Genomic DNA, 19,709 nt, shown 5'->3' with positions numbered 1-19,709 from the left:
AAGTTTACTGGAGATGAGAGAAAGATTTATGGTCGAAATTTCTAGTGAGTCAAGGCACCCAGGTTGTGTAATTTTTCTCTAACAATGTTTAGCCGCTGTAATTTTCTGTGTATAGATTAGGTAGAAAATTGAGTTTAACTGAGCTGGAGTTTTTCCAGTTAAGGAGAGCAGGAAAGAGTGAGAAAAAGAATTAGTGACACTTTGAAGAGTGGGATTCTAATGCTGGACCAAGGAATTTGAGCTGATATGAAGAACAATGAAGACATAAGGGGTGATAAAGACTGAACAAAACTTAACAGTTCTGCAGCCTTCCCTTCTATCAACTTTCAAGGCAGGATCTTTATATCCCTCTGACGACCTTTTTTTTCCTGAGAATAGCCAATGGCAGGTGTCTTGTCAAGAGTATGGTTAAGGCTAACTCCGTACTAAGTCAGCCCTGGTCCTCTCCTCTTCCTCTTTACATGGCAACAGGGGAGTATGGCCTGAGACATACATTGAGATAAGTTCCCATTTGCCCATTAGGATTCCTTCAAGTGCATTTTCCTCCTCACCACCCAACAAGCTAATGGGGACCTCCAGGAAAGCCTAGCAGGCAACTAAGATTGTCATTCATCATAGTCCACTTTGCTTCAGGAAACAAAAATTCTCCAAGTGAATCAGGAACATAACCATCATTTTATAATGTTGACTTAGGATAAACATGGCTGCTTCATAAAAATTAATTCCCAGGAAGACTTCTTCTAAGTGAAATATAGAATTAGCTGGCATTTAAGATAGAGTAGTTTAAGAGCCGTCCACTCCCCGGATCTGTAATGAAATACAGGAACAAAACAAGAGCACATCTAACAAATCAATGGGCCATCTGTTTCGGTACCTGATCTCCGGAGGTGACTAATTCTGGCTGCTTCTCAAAAATGTTTAACCATCTCCTCCTGCCCCTCTTCCTGACCCATCTTCCTCTCTTAATAAGCATGATAAAAGCATATGGTGTTCTGGCAGCAGAATTTCATCTGAACCATGGTACATTTCTCTCTCACGTTTCTTTACCTTCTGGATTATGTGATTTAGATATTTTTCTGGTCTCCAACCTTCTGAGACTGGTCTTAACCTTACCCAGAGAAGGATAAAGAATATATAAGCTTCTTGAGGATACCAAATCTTATGACAGTGTCTAGAAGTTCCTATCAAGGGGACATGTTCTCTGGTTTCCAGAAACTAATGCTTGTGGGTAAGAGGCAGCCTCATTGGTGGTAATAGGTAGATTTCCAGATTAATAGAGTAGTAAACAACAATTAAACCAACAATTAAAAGGTGTGCATTGATGGGCATATGTGTGTATGAAAATCAACCTTTTCTTGAAGGCTCAGAGCACATCAATTACTAACAGGCTCTGAAACAATGGAGGTGGTAGCCATTACTTTTATTTATGTCAAATAATTTGGCTCTATTTACATTGTCCCAGGCTGCTCACTGGGAACAATAAGGTCCCCAGCTGTATTACTACTCTGGATCTGTCTGGAGAAATGATTACTTAGGTAACAGCAACCAGAGGTCTATTTATAGGAAAAAATAAACAAGAAGCTGTTTGGAAAAGAAGTCATTTAAGAGAAAGTCAATATACACTATGCATGTGCATGCACACACACACACACAGAGTGTGAGCTAATATTGAGAACGATGCAGAGTACAGAATAAAATCTATCCCATACATTGTCCTCTGCCCAGCCCTCATAAACTCATACCTGAGTCCTAAGGCCAAGGGACAACCAAAGAATCAATATAAATTCAAAGATGTCACTTTTGTTGACATCCATACAGGCAGAAGATTGAAAAAGGTTTTGGCAGTGTTGGCACTCACGGCATCAGTAGTGATGAGATGTCAGCAGGAGAAGCTGGCTTCCACATGGGGGCCCACCTCTGGGAGCCTTTGGCCACAGTGGAATCCACAGCCCTTGTTACACATTAACATCCTCAATGCTGGGTCTCTGCAGACGTAGCACAGGCCCTGGTGGGACTGCCAACAGCAGGACTGTTTGGGGTATAAAACTAGGGAAGCATTTCCTCTATATGTCAAAGCAGCAAAAGAGACAACTCCCCAAAGCTGCCTCAAAACAAGAAGGAAAATGGCAGAAACTATGTACATGGTAGGCCCCCAGATTGCCTTGTAAAACATACTTAAGAATTTGCCCAGAGATTTCTAGAACTATTTGGAAGTCCATTAGGAGGAATCAAAACTGACAGTTAATAGGACAGATTTTACTTTTGGGTTGGCAGGGTTTAGGGAACACTTCCTTTTGTGTCCCTGTGCCTTCATTTGTCAGTCTTCCCTCCCGAATATTCCCTGTTGTGATTGCTGATGTATGGCACTCAGTACTTTTATTCTTCCTCCTCGTAATTTACTCTGTTTTGATTGGGTGGGTTGGAATTAAATAAGAGAAAACAAACTATTAGTAAGGATAGGAGACATTTTCATTTCAAAGTGTGTGAGCCTTAACATATAAACATTGTGATATCCATGTTAGCAATTTGAGGGTTTTTTATTTTTAACTATTTTAGAACACTGATTATGCTAAATAAAATGCAAACAAGTGAGTTTATAAACACATTTATGCATGTTTCTACTCCATATTTATCAAGCATCAAATAAATGAGGCACGGTTTGCAAATACAAACAAGATTGATCATTTTTTTATCAAAAATCTATTTATCTTTGTTTTTAATGGCTTTCTGATGCTGATTATTACCACAGTTTTGCATTCATAATATCACTATCATTCAAGAGCAATATTGGAAAGTTATAGCTTACAGATGAATTGAATGAATCTGTAACCTATAAAATATAAATGTAATGAAAGGAGCTGGGCCTGTAACACAACAAAGAAAAGAGACCAAATGGACAACGAACCTACACAGGGAAGTTTCCTAAATTGTCATTAGTGACCACCAGCATCGCCAGATGGGCTGACTTTAAGTGCTGTTGATGGCTGATATCAACAAACAGCAGGTCTTTGAGGAAATGAGGGGAAAGGTTTTACATTTATCACAGTGACCTAATTGGAACACTTAAGTAGCAACGAAATCACATTTGGTGTGCAAGGTGCATGAAGAACCATAATGTCAGTTAGAAATGTTCCCAACCTGGTCCATTAGCCTTGAGTCAAATATGGGGTTCTGGCTCTCAGCCTGACTGTAAATTTGAGCATTCATAGGTAGACTGCATGGCCCAATAGAAAGAGCTTAGTCAAAAGTGTATACTTAAACTAGGCTCTGCCGCTTACATAAAGGATCCCCATAGAGATATCTTAAAGCAATGCTTCTTAAACTTTGAATGTATACAAAAGTCATCCGGTGATCTTGTTAAATACAGATTGTGATTACATTGGTCTGAGGGTAGGGTCTGAAATGCTGCATTTCTACGAAGATGTACCTGCTCCTACTTGTCCCTGGACCAACTTTGAGTAGCAAAGCCTTAGAAAATCATTGATGGAACATGTAAAGAGCATGTGTATACATGAGAAAACACTGTGAACTATAAAAAGGCATAAGTATTTACTTTGTATTAATAATGCTGGTCCAGTTCAATTCCTCAAGAAAAAGTCCTGGTAAAATAAATTATATTCCAGATATTCTTCCATTTTTCCTTGTCAACAAAACAAAAACAAAACTGGGATTGGAAAGGCAACACAAGAAAGACATTCAGCCTTAACAATTTTGTTTCTTTTTTATTGCTTTGAAAGGTTAACTTTTGTATCACTATCCTGACTAAAATGATGACCAAAATTTTTCTTTTTAAAAGAAATTTGTACAATTAGACCCAATCCCATATTGTCCTGTAGATTGTCTCATCCAAATAAAAACAGAAATAGTAAATTACAAGAAAAAAGGAAGAAGCAGTTGTCCCCAGGAACACTGGCAACACGAGAAGAGAGCGCTCTATGGGAGCAATTCAAAAACAATAAAATCAGACACAACCACAGAAATCAGAGCTGTATAAACACCTAATTTCCTTAAGTAAGACCCTTTTTCCTAATTGGTGTTGGTATTTTCTGTAAGAAATGAACAACATCAATAGGTACCATTACTGATTTCTAAAGCATTTCTATGTTACTTATCTATAGTACAATAAAAAATTCTTATTCAAGCATTGGCTCACAAACTGGTGCCTGTACACAGAAGACAAAGAGAGACCGAAGAAAGAGGCAGGCCACTCCAGATTGGTAGTCATCAGGTTGAGTCAAATATGGGGTTCTGGCTCTCAGCCTGACTGTAAATTTGAGCATTCATACGTGGACTGCATGGCCCAATAGAAATAGAAAGAGCTTAGTCAAAAATGGGAACATATGAGGCTTGTATTGGGCAGCCACAAAACAAGTAGATATCCACACCAGCCCACCAGATTCTTAAAAGTTTATATGAAGCATCTAATATCTAAATTCAGCAAAGTTGCAGGATACAAAATAAATACACAGAAATCTGTTGCATTCCTATACACTAACAATGAACTAGCAGAAAGAGAAATCAGAAAAAGAATTCCATTCACAACTGCATCAAAAAGAATAAAATACCTAGGAGTAAACCTAACCAAGGAAGTGAAAGACCTATACTCTGAAAACTACAAGACACTCATGAGAGAAATTAAAGAAGATACTAATAAATGGAAACACATCCCATGCTCATGGATAGGAAGAATTAATATTGTCAAAATGGCCATCCTACCTAAAGCAATCTACAGATTCAATGCAATGCCTATCAAAATACCAACAGCATTCTTCAACGAACTAGAACGAAGAGTTCTAAAGTTCATATGGAACCACAAAAGACCCCGACTAGCCAAAGCAATTCTGAGAAGGAAGAATAAAGCTAGGATTATGCTCCCCAACTTCAAGCTCTACTATAAAGCCACAATAATCAAGACAATTTGGTACTGGCACAAGAAAAGACCCATAGATCAATGGAACAGAATAGAGAGCCCAGATATAAACTCAAGAATATATGGTCAATTAATATATGATAAAGGAACCATGGATATACAATGGGGAAATGACAGCCTCTACAACAACTGGTGTTGGCAAAACTGGACAGCTACATGTAAGAGAATGAAACTGGATTACTGTCTAACTCCATACACAAAAGTAAACTCAAAATGGATCAAAGACCCAAATGTAAAGTCATGAAACCATAAAACTCTTAGAAGAAAACATAGGCAAAAATCTCTTGAATGTAAACATGAGCAATCTTTTTCTGAATGGATCTCCTCAGGCAAGGGAAATAAAATAAAAAATGAACAAATGGGACTACATGATGATAAAAAGCTGTACAGCAAAGGACACTATCAGCAGAACAAAAAGTCATCCTACAGTATGGGAGAATATATTTGTAAATGACATACCTGACAAGGGGTTAACATCTAAAATATATAAAGAACTCACATGCTTCAACACCTAATAAGCAAATAACCCTATTAAAATATGGGTAGAGGATATGAACAGACAATTCTCCAAAGAAGAAATTCAGATAGCCAATAGGCACATGAAAAGATGCTCGACATTGCTAATTATCAGGCAAATGCAAATTAAAACCACAGTGAGGTATCACCTCATGCCAGTTAGAATGGCCAACATAGAAAAGAATAGGAACAACAAATGCTGGTGAGGATGGGAGAAAGGGGAACCCTCCTACACTACTGTTGGGAATGTAAATTAGTTCAACCATTGTGGAAAGCAGTATGGAAGTTCCTCAAAAACTAAAAATAGAAATACCATTTGACCCAGAATTCCACTCCTAGGAATTTACCCTAAGAATGCAGTTTTGCAGTTTGAAAAAGACATATGCACTCCTATGTTTACCCCAGCACTATTTACAATAGCCAATAAATGGAAGCAACCTAAGTGTCCATCAGTAGATGAATGGATAAAGAAGATGTGGTACATATATACAATGGAATATTATTCAACCATAAGAAGAAAACAAATCCTACTATTTGCAACAACATGGATGGAACTAGAGGGTATTATACTCAGTGAAATAAGCCAGGCAGAGAAAAGACAAGTACCAAATGATTTCACTCATCTGTGGAGCATAAGAACAAAGCAAAAACTGAAGGAACAAAACAGCAGCAGAATCACAGAACCCAAGAATGGACTAACAGTTGCCAAAGGGAAAGGGACTGGGGTGGGTGGGTGGGAAGGGATGGAGAAGGGGAATAAGGGGCATTATGATTAGCACACATAATGTGGGGTAGGGAGCCCGGGGAATGCAGTATAACAAAGAGAAGGCAAGTATTGACTCTGTAGCATCTTACTATGCTGATGGACAGTGACTGTAATGGGGTATGTGGTAGGGACTTGATAATGCGGGGAATGTAGTAACCACAATGTTGCTCATGTAATTGTATATTAATGATACCCCCAAAAAAAGAAGCTTATATGGAGGCCTTAACTAGTTTCAATCACATGCAGCATTCAGATGGTGCCAACAACACATTACACCCTCAAGGCTGCATCCTTGAAAACTACTCCAGCTGTGGGAATGGTGCGCCAAATGTTTATTCCCACAGGGGAGGGGTAAGGAGCCTCTGATTGCCCTGGTCCAGTTCACAGGTCAACCAGGGGTCATGTCCTCTAGATGGCCTCCTCCAACACCAAGGAAATGTATGCTTTTTCTGAGGTTCCAGTCCCACAAATTTTCAGCCAACCTTTTGTTATCACATGTTCTATTTGCTGTCACATATCAGAAAATGCATTGCAGATTCCTCCCAGGAATAAAAACCCTTCCTGATCTTTTAGATTTTGGAGAGAAAGACTCCCTATCACACACCCAGATCACCGACGCCTTCCCCAGATTAAGCAATAGCCTGCTTGCTCCCATGAAGGATATTTGTACAACAGTTCTGGAGGCACCACGACCATAGAGTTAGAAATTGGTTTCAGAGATGCCAGAAATTCATCAGACTCACTTTCACCTAAATTGTATAGTTTGTTTTCATGCCTCTATCCCTGTTTATCCCCTCACCAGCTTGTGGTGAGAGAAAGCTTCATTCATACTCCATAATGCCAGGATATTGTTAAACACATATGAATGAAAACTGAGTTTGGTGTCACCAGAGATAGGAAAAAATGATAGATAAGCCTAAGAGATAGGAAACAATGATAAATGTGTGCTAACAGTACCATTCCTTTGAAAAATTAATTGAAAGTAAAACTTCTAATACCAAGTACTTAATTCCTTAGGCCAGTCAATACTAAATCATGAGGCCATTTAAACGTAAAACAGCCACTGAGAGATTTGACTCTGAAAGTTTTCAAGATGTGGGCCCCTGAGAAATGTTTGGAGATGCTCACACTGCACTCCTGGTGGGCACTGTAACACACCTGCACATTGTTCTTTGTGTTAGCCCTGGGTAATTTGGGTCCGCTGCCCCAAGTGGCAGGCAGCCTCATGATCAGGCAGCTCCTCACTCTCCTGTTGCTGCATGTAAGAAAACCTGAAGCTTTGAGAATGACTGAGCAGCCATTCTCTTCCATGGAAACACTTGTGCGGTACATCGGCAGTGGTTTTAAATGGTGGCGATAATTACTTAATTCAAGCTGTAGCAACTGGCCAAGTAAACATGTAGCAGCCAGGAAGCTATTAGCATGATTTTAAGGCAATTATTCCATTAGTGTTTAATAGTCTCCAATTAGTCTTCTCTATCAAAGTTTGAATGTTGTTTTTCCTCCAAAAATTCTCACAGTTAAATAATGCAGAAAGGTACCAAATACATTTTAAAAGCTGGTTTATATATGTGGATCTACCAAACCTACTTTACAGAATCATGGAGAAATTCAGGTGTATGGATTTGGTGAAATACATGTTTTTTTTCCCTCAGAAGTAATGGGTGTGAGAATGCAAGACTTTGCAGGGGACCTATTTTGAGTATAATACTCAGAGGGGTTGGGAAAGCAGTGGAAATTCCCACTGTATCCATCCAAAGTCATCACGTTTATGTCTACTAGAATATTGAAGTCTCTGACCTCGGGTTTCCACTTTGTCCCTATGGGAAAAGGAAAATTGCCCTTTATCCTGCTAAAGCCTAGTTCCTTGTTCCCTCACCACGATTAGCATGTGTTGTCACTTAATCATCTAGATATGAACCCCCAAGCAGTTCCATCCAAAATTCCTAGATCTTCCCTAAGGACCACTTGAGGGGTCAGATCACTGATCTGATAATAGGTCATTTGCCTTCACTTAGCAGCAATTTTTACACCTGTGAAATGGAGTTAATAGTACCAGCACAGCCTGCTTCTCGAGGTCTGGGGAGGGATTCTGTGATCTGGTGTACATACTAGGGCTTTGAAAAGTGAAGTATAAGTATTACAGAAATGCAAGAGAGATTCAGACATGGTATAATACCATTCCTGAGAAGTAGTAATGTGAATTTAGACTTAAATTCCCTGTGTCTCTGGAGAGTTCTCTAACAAGGCTGGCATCAGAGTCCTTGCATTTTTTACTTCCTATGTGTACAGAAATCATCAGGTAAGAACATGTGAGTGTCTGAAAACCAAATAATAAGAAAAGAGGATAGGAATGCCTGTGGAAGTGAGAGTGGAATTTTGCCAGCAAAGTTGCGTACTTTCCAGTCTCCTTCAAAAGAGCAATCCCCTGGCTCACCCAGGTAGCAGGGTAAGTGCAGAGCTGAGGAACTGGGTTGTTCTGTTTCCTGGAGATATCTGGGCTCTTGGGAAGCCACCTCTTGAAGAAGGGCATAGGGAACAAACCCTTCCCTTCCGGGGCTGGCGCCCAGCGTGCAGCTGATGCCTGTCCTAAAAGCCAAGCAGCCACTTAACTAACGACCATTGATTTGAGTTACTGATCAATTCCAGCGCTGCTGGTTAGAGCCCCTTGGGATTTTCAAAAGACCCGTTCTCTTTCTTTTTTTTCTTAATTATGTTTTTCCCCAGTGGCTGAGAGGGGACGCTGGATGGGGCAGAGCAAAAGGAGGTAACACCCGAAGGTTGAGCGTAATAACCGGATTCGGTTCAGGCCAGCGGTGGACTACCTGTGGGTAATTTGCCCTCTAGCCGGGTCCTGGAAGGTCCAAGTATCTACACCCTCAGCCCAAGTGAAAAATCAGGTTGGTAACGAAGTCAGTCGTGTCCCCAGCTGTCACGGTGGTACAGCTTTCAAACGACCCTCTGTCCTGCACACCTGAGCTAGGGGCTGCAGCGCGCTCCCGCCCCAAAAACCTGCCCAGTCCTCTGGTGCAAGTAGTGCGCGATATGCCGAAGCCTCTGGATCCCTCCTGTCCCCTTCGGTTTGCCTAGCCTTGCTTCCTTCTAGGCTGTGGACACCGGCGCAGTCACCTTTTCCCTACGGTTTGCGTGTGGATCCCACCCTTCCGCCGCTGCTCACGCAGGTTCCCCAGCCCGGCTTCTGTCCCGAGCAACAAACGCACGGTCCGCGAGGGTTTGCTTTCCTGATGTGGGCGCCGTGCGTTGCTAACAGCCCTTGAACCAGAATCCAGACAGTGGCCACCCGGCCAGGCCCTCCGGGTCCACGCAGACCGGGAAACGGCCCCCTCCGGCTCCCGGTCAAGGGCAGCGATCCCGCCGCAGCCGGTGCCTGAACTTTCCGTGCTTCAGGAAGCGCTTTGTCTCTGTACAGGAGACTGAGGACGGATATTAATGACTCGGGTACGGTTTAACCGAGAAATCTACCGAATCCGCGCTATTCCGTGACAGGGACGGAGTCGGAGGTCCACTAGCCAGAGCCAAGCCCTTAGGACACCAGGTCGCGCTCAATGCGCCCTATCACCGCAGAGCCTCAGAAATCGCCAGCACCCCCAAGTCTGCGAGGAAGACCGTGGGAGGGGCGCGAGGCGCCGTCCCAGGGCCGAGCCTTTCCCCTGCCCCAGCCCCGCACCGCCTGCTTCAGAAGCCCAGGGCGAAAGCAGTCACCTTGACCCGCGGCGCCACGGTCCCAGAGGTTTGGGCAACGCCAGGAGGCCGGAGCCTCCCAGGCACTCACTCCCCCGGCCCGAGACCCACCCGTGGGGACGACTTTGCGTCCCTCGGGCATCGGGGCAAGTTACCACTTCGCGGCAGATAAACTAGGGCGGGGCAGGTGCAGCGGGCGCCGAGCGCCCCGTCCGCAGCCTCTGCGCGCCTACCTGGGATGGCTAGATTGGTGAGGGGGATGCTGTGGATGCTCTCCGGCAGAGTTGCCATCCAGTCGGCTAATTTCAGCTCGTTCTTCCCCTGAGACGAGGCCATGGTGCCCGGCGGCGTGCGCGCTGGTCCCCGCGCTCCTCGCCCAGGCTGGCAGGCTGCTGCCGCTAATCCAATGTTTGCTCCAGCCCCGCTAGAGTTTACACTCCGCTCTGCGCCACACCCACAGGATGGCGCAGACACATGCTAATTTTAATAATTATTCAAAACACCCAATGGTCCCTTCGTGCCTCCGCCAGACTCCGCCGTAGCTTTGTTCCCGACGTCCGCACTCGGCTTTCTCCTCTCTCCCCCACCCCTGCCCACTCCCTCCTCCTTCCGTCTCATCCCTCCCATGCATCTCTGCCGATTCTCGCCATTCTGCAGCTTTCCTTGGCTTCTCCCTACTCCTTTTTTTAAATTATTATTATTTAAACTTGGTACACCCAGCTGCTGTGCTCACGGTCTTGCTCGGCCTTTTGATGTGACTTCCCAGTCTTGTTTGGATAAAAGACAGTCTGTGGTTGAACCTAAAATCCTAGTAGACTTTGGGATGCTATTGCCTCCTATAGAAGAGATCTCATACTGGCTTTTACGACTTTCCAGGCTTACCAAAGAGCTTTCCTTTTTGTGAGCGCCAACAGGTTGCGCCTTTCCTCAGCTGGAGCCCACAGCCCTGCTTATAACAAAATGGTGGTCTCTGTTCACCACTTTGCACAGTTTTAAGAGTAGTTGACAAGTGGGCTGTCAGCAGAGAGCAGTAAATTCTAGGTGATTCCTATTTAATCCCTGTTATCCTGTTCTAGACATCTCAAGGTAAAGAAGCACTTCAATCCCTTCATTTCCCTGATCATAAGAAATCTGTTACTTCTATGGAGAAAGCTGCCTGCATCCTTTGTCTGTCATTTTTGTGACACTCAGGACAAGACTGAAGGCTGACACTAGAAAAAAAAAAATCACCAACCACATTCCCCAGAGACATGCCATAATTATTGCCTGTATCGGCTTTCTCCTCTCTCTCCTCTCTCCTCTCATAAGTATCATCTGGTGGAATTTATTTCAAAATGATCTATGTGGTTGTTTGAATTTTTGTTCCCTGGTAGACTGGAGAGATGTGCCTCTCAAGACAAATAATTCATTGAGGCTCCAAAGAACTGTCTTGGCCCACCTGCTATCAGATGAGAAGAGAGAAATCAAGTCTTATAAATGTGATGAGACCAAGGGTGGCCTGAGTAGGAATGTATAAGCAGTGCAATGTTGCTTACACAAAAAGAAAATGTGTTGGGTCTTTGCAACCCAGAGAACGTAGATGCAATGAAAGTCCAGTGGTGTGTAAATCCTTTTCCTAAAGTAAATGCTATTAGGTTGGGAAAAATGAAAACCAAGGTAACAACTAAAGAATCCTTTCTGTACAAGGATTAGAACCCAAAGAATATTCACTGGAAATGACCAGCATTGTGAGAAAGATAGAAAAGATAATTCCTTATCTTTGTGATCGAATTTTCCATTCTCTCCTAGAATCAGTACATAGTTTGAAAAGTACATGGTAGGTCTATCTTAAGAATGAGAAAGAAATGTACTGGGATTTCCCCCCCCCAAGGTAAATCTCAATATTCTTGCTAGCACAGTAGAACCCACAAATCCTTTTGTTTAAAATGACTATTTAAATCACTATGGATTCTTGGTCAAGAGATCTACAAACACCACCCTTGTGACTAACATTGATGCTCTGTGGACATCACTGCAGGGCAATAAGGAAGGAGTGCTCCGATCTGGGGATCAGTCTGTATCCTAGTAGTTTGGGCAAGTACACTAGTATCTGTCAGCCCTGGTGGTCTAGGGCTCAAGAGATTTGTGGTGAGGCTTCCAGGAAAGGGTATATATGAAAAAGCTTTGTTAGCAGCAAAGCATCATACAAATGTGTGATTTCTCTTTATTAAGATAACAACATATGTGCATTTTCTTCTCTTTGCCCTTTCTATTTTTATAAATTTTTAAGAGGATGAAATAATTATTGAATCTTGGGAATATTTTTTAATATGATACATTTAAAAAACATGCTCTGCTCAAGTGTGTTGAACTTACCTGTCTATAAAAGTTTACGAAGCATTTTTTTAAATGAAACCACCTTAAATGTTTAGAAAAGCAAACAGTCCCTCTCCTGTTTAATCTGCTTTGAATTTCAGATTTTTTAATGTATTGATTTCATTAAAAATTTTAGATTTCTCAGCATATAGTCCACTAGAAAAGACAGGGCTGAAAGTTGATAATTTTGAATTTCTTTCTTGGACTTATGATCAATATTTTAGGCAACTTTACAATCAGTTTCCCCATCTTTCTATTACCAGCTTTACCACCACTTACTAAATGACATTAGGAAAATCATGTAATTTCTATAGGCTTTAGTTTGCCCACTTTATTAGGGTTCTGCAGGGAAACAGAACCAGTTATATCTACATCTATATGTAGATCTAGATAAAGAGATAGAGATTTAATTTAAGGAATTAGCTCATATGACTGTGAGAGCTGACAAATCTGAAAGGTAAGCCAGCAAGTTGGGAACTCAGGTAAGATATCTATGTTGTGGTCTTGAAGCAGAATTCTTCAGGAAATCTTATAGTTTCTGCTCCTCAGACCTTCAACTTATTTCATGAGGCCCACCCACATTTCTAGCAAGTAGTCCACTTTACTCAATGTCAAATAATTGTATATGTTAATCATATCCACAAATACCTTCAAAGCAACAGCTAGTGTTTAGCCAAAAGACTGGGCATCACAGCCCAGCCAAGTTGCCACATAAAATTAACCACCACAAACACTGGCAAACTTAAGGAAAAGTTGTTCTGGATCTCTAGGGCCATTTTTGACTCTATTGTTCTATCATTCTGCCTCCTTTATGATTATTTCTCATACATATGGCTGCCAGAAACACCAAGAGGAAGAATGAAAATATTTACTTTGTTTTTTTTACTCCCTCCAGACTATTCAAGGTGTGGAATAACATTTTTATCGCTAAAACAACAAAGATGAGAAAATACTAATGATTTTTAATTGTGGTGTTGGCAGTAGCCAACCTTTTTTTTAAAAAAAATGTTTTAAGCATAAATGGAAAGAGCAAAATGACTTACTGCAATGGTTTCATACTTCTACTAAAACTTATACATGTAATCTTCAACTGCCCATCAAAATAACACCATGCAGTATATAAACACTGCTACTCATTTGGAACATTTCCTTACTTCATATCCTCTTAAACACATGTCTCTTGGCCACATTTTCTTTCATTAACTTATGGCATTTCTTAATTATTGGAGATATATATGTTCTGTTTGTTCAGTTAAGTTGGTTTTGAATTATGTTCTGTAAAACAAGGTTCTTATAGGTCAGAAAACAGAACACATTTCAGCTCAATCACTTTAAAAGAGGAGCTCTGTTTAAAATAATTCAGTTCAAGTCATTAAGAAACAATGTTCAGAATAAAAATTTACAGAGAACCCATAAAGAAAACACAGACAAAAGTGCGATAAAAACCAATGCTTTTTTATGCCATTCTCTACAACCTCTACCTAGATATTCCATTCAAAGAACTTCACTGTATTTTAAGTATAAAATGTATTTTGCACTTAAATTCAAAGTAGCAAAAAGTAACAAGCCCCACTTCCCTCCACCACACTAACCCTGCAGAGTTTCCAATCTTCTCTCTCCTCTCTTCCCCTATATCTGCATCTTATGTGGCCCAAAGTAAGCTAATAGCACTCACTGAACATAATCTAGTGGATAGAATCACAGGCTGTGGGACCTGAAGGCTTAAACTCAAATCCAGGTTTCCCAGTTAATTAGGTATATTTCTTGGTTTTCTTAATTAAAGTATGAAGAACAATTATTTCCTCCTGAGGGTGGGAAAATGGAAGGTGCTATGAAGCTTAAATGAAGAATCTACATTTTATTGAACAGAATGGACTCTCAAAAGTTAACTATAGTTCATCATTATGCTTCTTGCTACCATGTCTTTGCTCATGCTGTTAACTCTACATGGGATGCACTTTCATACTTTCATCTGTCAAAAGTCTTTCCATACTACGTTATCTTTACAACTTCCCTTACTATCCATATGTAGAAGTAATCTTTTCTTTTTCTGCACAGTCACTGCAATTTGTTTAGTGCTATCCAGTAGTGTGTTTCTAGTTCCCCAGCTGGTTTTAAAGCATTATGTGGATTGAGATGGTGTTATCTGATACCTCTCATAGTGCTTATAACATAATAAGGGTTCATTATAATTATTCATTAGCTCACTTATTTCATAAATATTTACTATCTATTACATGCTCCGTTCTAGAGAAAGAAGAGAGAGTAACAAGTCCCTGAACTTGCTGAGTTTATGTTTCAGCCCCGGGCAAGTTCACTATGATTCAGTGAGACCAAGAAATGACAACAGAACATTCTTGGAGTAAAAGCGTTTATATCCAGCTTTATTCTCCCAGTGGCAGTTCGAGCACTGGAATCATGTCGGCATTCAGCATTCTGCACGTCCATAATCCACCTTCATCTCTGACTCCTCCCAAACCACTGGGCAGAGCTCTTTACATAGTGACTCAGTCAATAATAGCTTATTGCCTATGGGTGTGGAAGCAGTTGCCTAGCAGTAGTCCAGTCATATCATCAAGTAGTTTAGGGTCAGGTGAGGACCCTGGCCTTAGAAACTTCTATTTACCCACTGGCAGAAAGTAGCAGATAATAGCTTTAATGGCTGAATAAATAAATCACATGGCTGTATCTCTCACCTCATGTCAAAAGCCCTACTTTAGTACGCCTGTGTTTTAGCACTTTGCTAGCAGCCAAACACTTGTAACTTAGTTTTGAAAACATATTTTGAAAGAAAACTTAGTTCAGAATTGTTTTGCCTCTCTATACCATCTTCCCCATTTATCCCATCCCTAGTGCAATCTAGCTAAAGTCAATGATGACAAATAAAATGATGTACTGTTCTAGAGTTTGAAGGTCATTACTAGCAAAATATTTGATTTTTCAGAGTATCGGATTGCTAGGGGTGGAGGGTAGCTTGGAAAGAAAGAGGAAGACTGCTTTAGGCTCATAGGCAGAACCAGAAAAATCCTGGACCTGTTCTCCTCATCGTTGCTAAAAAAAAATGATAATTATTACACCAATGCTCATAGCAGCATTATTCATGATTGCCAAAAGATGAAAATGACCCAATGTTCATCCACAGATGAATGACTAAAATAACATGTGATATAATCATCAATGGAATATTATTCAGCTTTAAAAAGGAAGGAAATTCTGATATCTTCTACAACATGGATGAACTTTGAAGACATTATACTAAGTGAAATAAGCCAGACCCAAGAGGACAAATATTATATGATGTCACTATACGAAGTACCTAAAATAGTGAAATTCATAGACACAGTAAGTGGAACAGTGGTATCAGGGTCTGGACAAGTGGAGAATGGGGACTTAAGGTGTAATAGGTACAGAGTTTCAGTTTAGGATCATGAAAAATTCTGGAGATGAATAGACAGTGGTGATAGTTGCACAGCAATGTAAATGTACTTAATGCCATTGACCTGTACACTTAAAATAGTTTAGATGGTAAATTTTATGTTCTGTATATTTTATCACAATTAAAAAACCTAATGACCAGTGACTTTGTTGGGCAGAAGACCACACTTGTTTGATGTATTAGAAAGTTCCCACCATAATCCTTTAGTAATAGTTTATCTTCTGGCCAATGACTACCAGGAACAGCACTTAAAATCACACAGATTTAGTTTATTGCCTCTTGCTGTGAGGGAGGACACACGTCATGGGAACCCTGGATCATCTCAGTAAAAGGGTGTTAGAACTTTTCACAGGATTTTCTCTTATGTTAGCTGATTTGTGGAGGATTTAAGGAAGTAGGGTTTTGCTCTGATTTGGCTGTTGCCAGGAAGTGCTGTGGGGGTAATCAATGGGTATACTGACAAATCTCATCTAGAAGGAGGAGAGATTGGACTAAGGCTAGACCTGTAATAAGAAACAGGAGTCACTCATGTCAGTGAAGAATATTGGACAATTTCTGTAGAATGGACAATGTTAATGTTTTTGTCTATTTTCAGACAAGATTACAGAGGGATCATGTACTTCTTTTTTAAATTCATCAAAATCAAAGAGCGGCTGTGTTCATGTTGAATGTGTCTAGGTTGAACAGGTGAACATGAGGCCCAGCTGATACTACCTAGAAAACTCCTAGGTCTCAGGGATATTTTTTCTTTCTCTCACCAATAAGGAAAGGGCATGGCCCAATCTAATTTATCTGAAGTTCTAAGAGTCCTAGTCTAGTAGGTCAATGGCAGAGGTCACTGGCAACTTTGATACAGATGCCCCATCAATAAGTCTGTCACTTATACTTTACAGCACAGATTGATACAGTAAAGCAAATTATATGACTACATGTGCAAGCTCATGAGTGTTCCCGCACAAGTATGCTCTGCAAGGCCTTTTGTATCATCCTGCCATCTGGAAGAGTTCCTCAGGTGCCCAGAAGCAAAGGTAAACCCTGCCGCAGGTTAACCCACCCAGTTCACATGTCTGTCCAGACTCTTCCCGCAAACCCCAAAGGCAATCACCCATCCTTAGGGCTGTCTGACAGGCACAGGTGATGCTGAGGAACACCACTAACACCTTAGGGAAAGAGTCTGAGAAGAAAAGTCAGATAATGAGCTCTCAGTCTAGCCCTACCCTTGGAACTGCGGATCAGCTGTGTCTGAAATCTGGTCACAGGGTGGGAGGGAGGACATGCATCTGGCCATCTAGAAAGCTCTAAGCAATGATCAGCACTGGGGAGCAAAGAGAAATTAGAGACAATGACTATTTGTGTCTGTTCACTTTTCTGACTACCAGTTTAACATCATGTAAGACTACAGCCTTTGCCTCATAAAGATTTACTCTAAAGACTGGACAGTCATCTTCATTCAGTACTAAACCTTTCTTTACAATGTTATGCAACCCCAGTTGCTACATCTGAATTTTTTCCTCTTATCTTCATCATATACATTAAGAATTTAAAGATTGAAGCTACTCTTTTTCACGCCTGAGTTCAATGTCACAAATATAACCATGCATTAAAGAGCTATTACCACATCCCCTTTATTTCAAAAGGCCAATACTACATCATTTATAATACCTTGACTTTTAAAAATCAACATTGGTTTATTTGGTCAGACTACTCATGTCAAAGAGATTATAAGGGCGAGTGCAGGATGGAGGGAAGTAAAGCAAATGGGTTTAATTTTTTCTTCATCCCATGAAGAAAGTTGTGCATGAATTATTTACATGTTCAAAAACATAAGAATAAATATGTAGCAAAATGTCCAGATCCTGCATTTGTCTTAACAAATGCATAAACCTGGGGGGTCTTGCATCTAAGCCGTAAACTACAGATACTGAGAGTCCACAGTTCTAGTCCTGAACATGAACAGATATAGCATTTGTTCTGGGCATGTGTTTATCATGGCCAACTGCTGTAAACCTGTAACTATACTGTCCTGGTGGCAAATACCAAACTTTTCTTGTGATTTACAGCCACAGCTGGATTTTGACTTTGGTGTCTTTTAAAACATTTTATCACGAAAAATTTCACATATGCTTGCAAAAGTGGCAAGAACAGTTAATAAACTTCCACACACTCATCACCTGGCCTCAGTGATTATCAGCCCACGGGCACTTTTTATTTATTTTCACACCCTCTCTTCCAAATGGAATTATTTTGAAGTAAATTCCACATATGATAACATCTAACATATAATATTTCAATATACTGAGCTGATTATTTCAGTCAAGCAAGCAATCAGTCAATTCAGATATTTTGAATCACCAATGATTGAATTAACTGACTGGTTTTTCTGAACTCACTGATAAGATATAAATGTGATACTTTTAAGTTATCTTATTTAAGTCAAGTTGTATATAGGAAAATACATACAATTTGGGGATGTTTTATTTCCCTATATACAACTTTTGTAGTATAGGGAAGTTGTAGAAAGTAAAAGTAAAGTAAAATAAAGTAAAAGTAAAACTTTACATAGACTACCGTAAATTCAACGTAACCACACCCCCTGGTTACGTAATTACAATAGGCACATACTTTGAAAAGATAATTTCCCTAAATCTGTGGGCCATAATCACTGCATATATTCTACATAATCTAAAATCTTTCTCTTTACAAATGATTAAAGTTTGTGGTTTTTTATAAAAATGTTAATCTTATTTTTTAAGCAAAAGAAAACATACATTTCTAATTTTAAAAAATCAAACCTAAGACCTCAGCCTCATTTTGTCCACTACACACCAAGTAACCCACATGACAACTAAATTCTTTTATTATGTGTCACATTTACAAAAGATGTAATTTTTTTTTACTTTCCCATATTGTCTCTGAAAATACATGTAAAGATCCTTTTACAGTTATAAAGAAATTACATGTTCTAAAATAAAGGAATGCACTCAATCTAATAATTATCTATTTGTACTGTGTGCAAAATGGCTATATTTGGAATCAAAGTTACTTTAAAAGCTTACATAAAGAGCTTGTAAATAAAATTGCCCTTATACACAGAAGAATGCAGTGTAAAAAATTATACCACATCAAATGAGAGCAAATTATCATTAACACAAGATGGCTAAGAAGCAGCTAGCTTTCCTGGCTCCAGCAAAGATGCTTGTGGACCCAGAGGAGCTGAATGCCAAAATTCATCGTAAATCACAAAGTAACTCCAAAAGGAGACTGCACATGTCTCGATGCCTTATTTCCCTGGCTGAGTGAGTCTAGTTTGTGAAATGAATGGAAGAGAATAGGAGCTGAGAAAATATGATTGAACAGGAGACCAAACCCCCACCCCCAATCACACACACACATAATCCCACATCATGAGATGAGGAAGTTACGGAGCTACCTTCCTTAACCAAAAACTTTGTAAGCATACAACCTTTCAATTATAATGGGATTGGCAGAAAATCCCAGTGAAGTCAGTGCATTAAAAAAAATGGCACACTTCTCAAAGTGAATAATGCTGGTTTGCAAACACAAAGAATCACAAGACTAATCAATCTTGACTTTGCATGGAAATTAAAAAATACCATACTTTAAGTTACAGTTAAGTGATGTGGCCACCTGCAGGCAGTTAGCAACAGAAGAATGTCCCAGTATGCATTGGCTAATAACAGGGAAGTTATTTTCTATTTAAAATAACTTATAGCAAGAAAATTATAGCCCAGTATTATCATATACTTTGTGTAATTATAAAACTTGCTTTCTTCATACATGACAATTATTGGTATTATTTTCCACAAAGATATTACTCATTATACCTCATTATTGACTTTGATTAGTGAGACTGAAGAATAATACATCTATTATGATTATTCATGCTGCTTTTATTTTCTTTCACAAGCACTGAAAATGCTGAGATGTGGCTCTTGGCTTATACCTAAGAGACACAGGGTTTGGAAAATTCAGCTTTTGAAAAG

General features: G+C 40.1%; 1 protein-coding gene across 1 annotated transcript in view; it reads right to left on the bottom strand.

Moving 5' to 3' along the window:
• The window catches only part of PLCXD3 (phosphatidylinositol specific phospholipase C X domain containing 3), a 177,995-nt gene extending 167,505 nt beyond the window's left edge, over positions 1-10,490 (bottom strand). Inside the window, exon 1 of the mRNA XM_036910881.2 lies at positions 10,148-10,490. Coding sequence (XP_036766776.1) covers positions 10,148-10,250 — 103 coding nt within the window. The 5' untranslated portion in view covers positions 10,251-10,490. The remainder of the gene's footprint in view (positions 1-10,147) is intronic.
• Positions 10,491-19,709: the final 9,219 nt, after the last annotated feature.

Source organism: Manis pentadactyla, chromosome 2 (assembly GCF_030020395.1).
Source record: "Manis pentadactyla isolate mManPen7 chromosome 2, mManPen7.hap1, whole genome shotgun sequence".
NCBI lineage: Eukaryota > Metazoa > Chordata > Mammalia > Pholidota > Manidae > Manis > Manis pentadactyla.
The sequence above is the reverse complement of the archived record's forward strand: the minus strand, read 5'-3'. Positions and strand labels throughout refer to the sequence as shown.